Source organism: Hyposmocoma kahamanoa, unplaced genomic scaffold (assembly GCF_003589595.1).
Source record: "Hyposmocoma kahamanoa isolate Upper Pololo Valley unplaced genomic scaffold, ASM358959v1 202, whole genome shotgun sequence".
Lineage (NCBI taxonomy): Eukaryota > Metazoa > Arthropoda > Insecta > Lepidoptera > Cosmopterigidae > Hyposmocoma > Hyposmocoma kahamanoa.
The window spans coordinates 20,577,637-20,586,826 of record NW_020653726.1 but is presented as its reverse complement, the minus strand read 5'-3'; the positions used below and the strand labels follow the sequence as shown (position 1 = coordinate 20,586,826).

Here is a 9,190-nt window from a genome sequence, read left to right as displayed (position 1 = left end):
TATACACCCATGGACAATGAATTTGGATTGCTTACTAAATTAGAAATAATACCAGTAAATTTATTTAGTTTTGAAATAAGTATAGAAAATTATAAAATCAAACAAATCAACCTGTTAAGAACGAAATGAACCGCGTCTAAAGAATATAATTTTTAGACTCACCTCTGCACTACCATGTATAACCAGTAAATGGTGATGTCAGAAACAGTATTTTGAGACAAATCTGCAAAATGGGTAATTCTGTTTTCAGGTTAATAAAATAAAAAAAGGAAATATACTTCGATACTCTTACTAACCTTTATTTAGGGATTATTTTCACACGTGTTGTAAAGGAGAGAGGTTCTCTCTTCCGTAGGATGAGGTTACATAGCTGCAGTCAAGTGAAAACTCCAAGATTTATTTTCACCTTCTATGACGCCAATACAATTTCACCCTATCTGCGGAAGGTCCGGCAGTTGTTCCCAAGAAGGGACTCGACTCCTGGAAACCGTTCCGCGAGATGATGAATTTCACCCTATATGGGCGTACGCGATATCAGAAGGTCCTGGTAGCAGTTCTCTCAGCTCGGTATTCTCAGATTCCTCTCCACTTTAACAAAATTGTGTTGGAGTAGTCACCATTCGATGGAAAATCTTAACACCGCGATTCAGAAATAACGCCAAATGGGTCAGTGCTATCTAGCCGATTCTTAGGGAACTAAAAGTGAACAATATGATTTATGGCCATCTAATACATAAAGTAGGTTTGTTACAGTTTTTGTTTTGTATTTGAAATATCCATTCCTAGTTTGAAGCAAATCGCATCCCGCGTTTAAATATTTAGAGTTAAAATTATTTGAATTTACCACTGTTTGGCATCGTTGGCGTCTGTAACCATAACTCATGGTTCATTTGTCCTCTCTCTAAATGACATTGTTAACTTTTGTCCCATCATTGGTATATTGATTGCACGGAGCCTCGTATGTACACTAATGGGCATTGGAGGTACTCCTATTTTAATTTCAACTCGACTGATTTCATCGTTCATATACAATATTTAATTTTGTTGTAGCAGTAAAGCTTCTTGTGAAAGAGTTCGTCCAGGGACGTACAGCCACCTCACGTGTGTGACGAAATACTTCCATATATTTCTCAGAGATGGCACTACGCTTGAAAAGTCATTGAAAACCAAATACAAAGGTCCCACAACAAGCACATACAAAAAATTGTATGGCCCGCTGGTTTGTTCCGTGACTTAGGTACAGCCAGGTTGAAGGATTTTTTCCTAAGTATTCGATCTTTGTATTAATAATTATAACTAACAACAAACTAGTGGAGCAATTTCACAAAAAAATATTGAATAACACTATGGTTAAGCATTCTGACATTCAATAAAAATGTATATATACAATATTCTTCTTGTCGAGTCAATGACAAAAACCAATAAAAAAACCAGGGTATTTCTTCTTCTTCTTCTTTGTTGCCTTTAGCAGGTCTTCGCGAGTGCTGGTAAAACACAATGGACACGAGAGCAAGTAACACAAACTTTGCGTGGGGGATTCACAAGCACAATGGTTTTGTGTCGGGTTGATACGCCTTCATATCACCATATCTCACCGTTAATACAGTAGTGTAATAACTGAAAAAGTGTGTTTTCTCAGAACAATCGAAAAACGGATTACTCGCTTCCCTTGAAAGATCTGTGTAAATTTATGTAAAGGTTATTTCCTACTTGCCAAACATACATATTTAAAAATAAAAGAGAATAAATAATGCCATATTTTTGAATAACGACTATTTTGGCCAGAACAAGCTCACATAAAGCGTGGCTCATTTTGAGTTAAGTAGTTAAATAGATATCTTTTAGTTGTTTTTTTTTACAATATTCTAACGACAGTTTTATTGACGTGTAGAGAATAAAATTTTACGTTCAACAATGGTATAATCTTGAATTTCACATATTTTTAGTTATAACACTATTGTAATAGCAGTGCGATATTATCTCTACGTCGGCCAACGTGTGATCACGGGGCCTGTTCAGAACCTTACGATAACTCAATTGTCGACCAATTTCTTTTCATTTTTATTCGCAACACCCGAATCAAAATTCAAATGTCACATTCGAAACCGAACCGAAACTATGTCACACCTGTACGATTACATTACTCAGCTTCGCGACCGGCAAAGGCTACAAACGTTATCCAGAACCATCGAGTATATAACCAGAAATAGAGACGAAATAAGGGTCTTCCAACTATTGCAAGCATCTTGCAACGCACCAGGCAAATGGGCTTTATATCGCTTTTAAATATCAACTCTCATTTGCACTGAAATCACAAATTAGAAAGTGAAATAGTACAGCGCCAACAACTGACATATTGTGTGTACGTCTCGGTATATTCCAAAAATATTCTGTATTTATTGTAATAAAGATAATATCTATCTCTAACTATGGTGGCTGTTCCATTCCATTCCATTCCATTTTCTCTAACTATAGTGGTGTGGGAAAAACAGCAAAACATCTACTTACAAAAAAAAGGAAATAACATTTCATTTGTAATTAAATATTAAATATGTGCCTAATTTTTCAATTTCATCCATTATAGCAAAGCTTAAGTTAAACTGGTCGATTTGAAGTGAAACAATTGACGACACCCGTCAATTGTTTCGAATTCGGGCTGGCCAATCGGAGTGCAGTTGTCACCGTAATGATTTGGCAGAATAGTTGGTACTGCTAGAGTCACCGTAATGATTTGGCAGATGTTAGTACTGCTAGACTAGTTTACTTTAGTTACTTCCATAGTATAATGTTCTACGGGTTTCTCATGTGGTGTAAAGCGGCAGATATTCAAACCATATTTGTATTGCAAAAACGAGCGATTCGTTCTGTGTACCGTCTAGGCTCTCGGGTATCTCTCAGAGAAAAGTTTAAGGAGACTGGTATCATGACTGTGGCATCACAGTACATTTACTCAAATATTTTATATGCCCGTAAAAATATACATAATTTCAATAAGAAAGAAGATATCCATAATATTAACCTTAGAGCTAAGTCCAAACTCATGGTACCACGATTTATCTGCCTTATTATCTTTATCTGCTTTATTTAACTGCCTCCGTGGCCGAACGGTTACCATGCCGGACTGCCACGCAGAGGTCCCAGGTTCGATTCCCGGGCCGGGAGAAATGTTTGTATGGCTTACATTTATTTCTCTCGTGAGTTTGGGTGTAATTTGTGGTTGTCTATGTGTGTGTCCATGGCACCCGCGACACAGGGTTTCCCTAGTGCGGGGCTATGTTGAGTGTGTGCGTTATTATAAAAATTTCGTTTAACCAAGGTAAACAACTCTTTTATGGGGAACTGTATACGTTTTTACAATAAGATTCCAGAGCATATATTAAGTTTATCAATTCCTAAATTTAAAAACTACATTAAAAATATTTTGATCGAAAAATCATATTACAAAGTTGAAGACTATGTGTTAGATAAAGATGTATGGAAAGACGACATGGCTCCAGAATCCACACAAATTTGATTCAAAGTGTATTCCACAGCATTTAAGATTATTTGAAAATAGCAATCCCTAGAGTTTCTTGCTCGTTCTTCTCAGGGAGGTCAGCGTAGTAAACGAGCAGTAGCTTAAATGTGACGTTTTCAAGTGTAAATTTATTTTACCTATGGAATAAATAATCTTTGACTTTGACTTTGAGTTTACAAACAAACTAAATGACATTTCGTCTCTATTTCTGGTCATATACTCGATGTTTAGAACACAGTTCTCGAATGAAAGTTACTGAACGCCCTATTGTTTGTAAAGCAAGAATGTGATATGGAAATTTCTTGTTTTATTTACTTATATATTTTAATGCAAGAATGCTTTAGGCCTTTCAAGTCTTAAAAATGTATATAAAACGATTTTCATTTTTCTTATAATCTATTTCACCGACTAACTCCGTAAACGCTGTTGGATAATGATTTCGTATCCGAATGGGACGTTTTACCCGGAATGTTCTGAATAATTCGGAAAGCGCCCTTAGATTCTAGAACGATGTACATTCGAAAGATTCGGTTAAAATATCGAAGAGTTCTGAATCGGGGTCCTGATACGATTCAGGGATTTCCATGACCACTGCAACTCGTACCCGGGGGAAAATTTTCGGCTGAGGTAATAAAATTTGGCGTTTGGAGTTTGGCTTGCCAATGTTTGCGCCTCATGTCCGTTGTGTTACCTTCTATAACGGTGGTAGCTTGTGGTTGAATAACGAGTGGCGATTATCAGAAATGATCTACATCGAACATAATTATATTGAATTAATATGAGCTCTATGACACACAGAAAAGTAGTGACATTTTTGAATAAGGTAGTCTTTATGTACTGTCCGATAGGGTTAACATTGCTATATAGAAAAAGTATTTTGCAATGTAAATTCGTCTCACGTGATTATTTGGGTACAGTTTAAATAGTTGTGCATTTAAGGTTTAAAACGATCATACTGTACTTTTCAACATCCAGTGTTCGACGTCAGAAACAAAGAAAACGACTTGTTTTAAATTTTTATTTTGCTTTATTCCCTTATCCCGTTTACATGCCAAGTTTCATCTCCATTGCTGGTAATATATCACAATCTCACATAAGACACAAATAAATTGCTACTAGTTAACTGTCAAATTCTAAACGTCCATAGTCACTGACAAAATTATACAAATTGTGCTAAATAATAGTATAAATTTGTATAATTTTATCAGTGAAACAGTAAATATCGAATATAACTTGACTTAAATTGTGATGTCTGCGCTACTTAGTACAGAGATAACTAACTGAAACAACATTATGTTTACTTTACGTGCACATTGGATATGTCCGCTCACACGTCTGGTGTCGTAATAGCGGGAACGGCGGGCCGCAGTGGAACTTATATTATCTATTATCTATAATACATTATGGCCATACACTACATAAAATAATTTTTCGTCCCCACTTGGGTAAATTGATGATACTGTCTTATAGGTAATACATTATCGGCATTGGAGGTCCGCTTAATTTTATTGAACTTCACTGTCGTGATCATCAATGAATATAACACCAGTTTACGCTGACAACTTCTGTCACATTGAAAGACTGACACGACTTTCGAGTGTAACTGGTTTGCTGTTCCCTAAGCTCTCCTACGAGATGACGTACATTCAACGTTCTTTACGGTGAGCTTTTGTGTTAACGATTCGTTAACTAATGCGACACATTTGGCAGTATCTATGAAACCTTCAATTTGCTCTTTGCCTATAAACGTTAATTTGTAATTACGTCCTGCATCCACCTGCATTTCAGCTTTGGTTACCCGCGTAAGTATATATTCACTTCCTACTTGCTCGTCATAAACTTTGATAGCTTCTGTAGCAGCGCGAACGACATTTGGATCGTCAGTTTCTACACATTCGAATGGGCGAGGCGGCGGCGGTGGCGGCGGTGGTGGCGGCGGCGTTGACAATTCATCATTAGCCATCTGAAATACGATAAATTACTTAAAACGGTCTGTAGTGAAACTATGGCACTATTGCAATGGGATATAATATGTATTATAGTAGAACGCAATGAAAAATAATATCAAACTGAATTTTTAAAAATTCTTTAATTTATAGACAATCAAATTGAACAGATATTTACACCGACAACGAGCACTTCTACTCAATAGTAAGACAGATTCCTTTTAGGGGTGTGTAATAGAAGATACAACAACAAATAATCTATTTTCACTTGTTATAATAACATTCGATATAATTTCTAAAGATATAATCACTCACTGTATTTTATCAACAAAAAGTATAACAACAAAAGGCATAATTTCAATGTGTATAATGAACCTTCAGTATAATAAACATTAGATATAATGAGTATTACCAGTACAGTGTATTAAATAATATAACACAATATTTCGTTTTACGAATAGTTGAAGCACCCTACGTTATGTTGATAACAATGTTGTTTATTCCATTAAATGTACAATCGTAAAAAATAATTGGTTTTGTACAGCTGTTACTGTTTTTTGTGTTATAAAATATATTTATTAAAACTTTAAGAAGAATATTTCATTGCATATACTGACCTAACCTAAACCCACAGGTGGAGATCGAACCAACTAGCAAATGTAAACCAATTCGATTCTGGCAGCTTTGTCATACACTAACCTAACCTAAACCCACAGGAGGAGGTCGAACCAACTAGGAAATGCAAACAAATTCGGTTTATTCACCGTTGCATTTAGATGCACCACTGGAATTATATTAATGTGTTTTTTTTCACACATACACATTCAACATTATACTCAGTGAATGTTACATCTGAAGTGTTTATATAAAATGAACATTATGCCAACGGTATATTAGATTGAAAGTTGTTATATCAATCGTCTATTATACCCAGTGACCTTTATATTATGCAAGAATATGTCAAATGTCTGTATACCATAAATTAATTATATCTGTTGAGCATTATATCGACTAAAAATATGTCATTTGTTGTTATATATTACGAACCGCACCCTCCTTTTAGAAGTATTTTTAGAGGTTAGTATTCACAGTAAATTGATCATAAATTGATCAATTTACAATTTTTTTCTTAATATTTATTTCGGTTACCTATCGATAGTCCGAAATGACATTTCTCAGAAATAACGTTTGCTTGAATTTCCATAAGATGGAAAGTAATTTTGAGAGGAAAATGTTTTTTCTTTTAAACCTAACTTATCCTAATTTAACCGAACCTAATCGTGTCTTTGCGACAAACATCCAACATATCCTGAAAGAACTAGAGTTTCGTTTTAATTCGGTTTTCGGTGTTATGAAAATTCGAATAAACGTTATGTCGGAAAAAAATCTAGTTTGTGATAGGTCACCATTTTTTTCAAATATAATATAATAGATAGATATAATAGATGGAAATAACCTGAAATATCAAAAAAGATCAAGAGTAATGCTTTAAAGCTAAGTTAAGATGAGATTATTTATTATGATACAAACAGTATCATAATAAATTTATCACTGAGTCCTGATTGATGTAAAAAATAGATATATAAATTTAGGTGTAGTATATATGTAAAGCGATACTTATTTGTGCATTTAAGTTGATTTTTAACCAGTTCTCGGGGCGAAATGTAGTAAAAGATATTTCGTTTAGAATCCAGGTGTAACAGAGCTCGTGCTCGTGACACGTAAAACTACCTTTGACAAATAAATGGCCTTTTTCATGACAAAAAGTTTACATTACAAACGGTGTATAATAGTAAAGGTATTTTCCTTACACAAGTGGCGATTCCAACGAGGAATATCAACTGGACACAAAGAAGAGTAGCTCGCACCATGGTTGCTTGCTGGATACATACATTTATCACCAAGTTTAGCCCCTTTTATATTCCACAGCAGTAACTGTGATCAATCGATACAGATATGCTAGGTAATTAAGGTAGCGAAACAAATAGTATAAAATTACAAAAGCATTAGGACTGGTAACTTAATTTTGTATTTATACTAACTAGCTTTAGCCCGTGATTGTATCTACTTAATATGTACACAAGAACAAAGAATTTGTCGGTTGCTACTATAATAAATGTGGTGCCAGTAACCATCTACTTCGAGAATTACCTTAATAATAATAATGATGAGAATATAATTATCACGTTTGCATGTAATTAAAAACAGAATAGATAATAACATCAACATTTACTAACTTAATTTCGTATTTATACATATTTTTTATTATGTAATTTATTTTGTGTTGCTTCCAATTTTAGAAATAATGCCATTAACGGCGTATTAATTCTACACGAATTTCATCACGGCCATCCGGCGCGGCCGCCGCGCGCTCTTCGAGCGGAGTCCGCGCTGCCGCCGCACAGCGACCGCGTGCGTCTAACTGTTTGTCTTAAATGTTATAAGGAATAGTATAGACAGTTTGTACCTCGTGGAAATGATCCTTAAACTCAAAGTACCAAATGACTACTGTACCAGGCGGCGTGATGTGCCTTTGTTAGCAACTGTGCCGTCACGCACTGAGCACTACCGACACTCGCCCTTTTCCAGTGCGACTACACTCATCAACTTCGTACTCGCAGCGTCACTGCAGAGTGGTCTGTTTGTGACTGGGACAACGAGACCGGCGACTGAGTGGAAGAGAGTGCTAGAGAGAAAACAGGATAACGACATGTTTTGTTTTAAATTTTTATTTTTAATTCTGGTTGATCTTGTTTTTATTTTGTTGTTGTGTTTCTACATTGATGTAACGCAATGGTAAATACGGTTATGCTACACTTTTTTGTTATTGAATAAATAAATAAATAAACTGTCACGGCAAAATACGCTTGATTTATTTCACTTCTACGTTTTAACTTAAATGAGCGTACCAGGCGAGTATAGCTTGAATTTGGTGTACGCGGGGCGGTCGGCGACCGTGCGGTTGTATTGTTCGGAGGAATTTAAATATTGTTGCCTAGTAAATAGAATTCAGTTTGTCATTAATCTACACGAAAGGCTAACTGGGCGCTAATTGTATTACTGACAAGTGGAAAAAATATATATTGCAGAAAATTATAAAATGAAATAAATAATTATGTATATCTATTAAGGTCGTCTGTATAACTTGAATTGTGTGAAAGGTAACATGGATAAGTAAGGTATGGAAATGACGACTGATAGGGGTGAGAGGAAAAAAATACTTATTTTGCCAACCCCACCTACCGTGGATAAGGTCGGGAAGAAGAAGAAGAAGAAGGGCGTCTGATTTATAAACCGAGACACGCCACCAAAAACAGGGTATTTACAGATTCATCATTTTTACACTCACCTCTGTACTATCTTATCAAACCATCACTGTAATATCAGAAACGGTATTTTGAGAATAATCTTTAAGAAGGATAATTCAGTTTTGGTAATTATTCAGTTTAATAAAGATTTTATTCAATAACATAAAAAGATACGTGTAACTAACTTAATTTGTATAACAGATACTGATTATTTTATATACCCAACCATTATACCTGCCCTTGGAAAAACGAATACGTTTATTTTATATCACAGTGAGTAAAATTTTATAATTGAGTATTTTTCCCATAAATTATACATAATCTTTTCCTCAATTATCTCAGGTCACACGTTGAAATTTAAAATTTGTGCTGCATTAGACCTATTAGTACTTTTTATGCTAGTTTTAAATTTCATGCAT

General features: G+C 34.9%; 1 protein-coding gene across 1 annotated transcript; it reads right to left on the bottom strand.

Annotated features, from left to right (window-relative positions):
- Nucleotides 1–4,739: 4,739 nt before the first annotated feature.
- LOC113226885 lies at nucleotides 4,740–7,350 on the bottom strand. Its single transcript, XM_026459681.1, has 2 exons — nucleotides 7,275–7,350; nucleotides 4,740–5,480 (listed from the first exon to the last, which is right to left on the bottom strand). Exons 1-2 carry the CDS (start codon nucleotides 7,332–7,334, stop codon nucleotides 5,136–5,138), a joined length of 405 nt encoding a protein of 134 aa, XP_026315466.1. The 5' UTR covers nucleotides 7,335–7,350; the 3' UTR covers nucleotides 4,740–5,135.
- Between the last annotated feature and the right edge of the window lie 1,840 nt (nucleotides 7,351–9,190).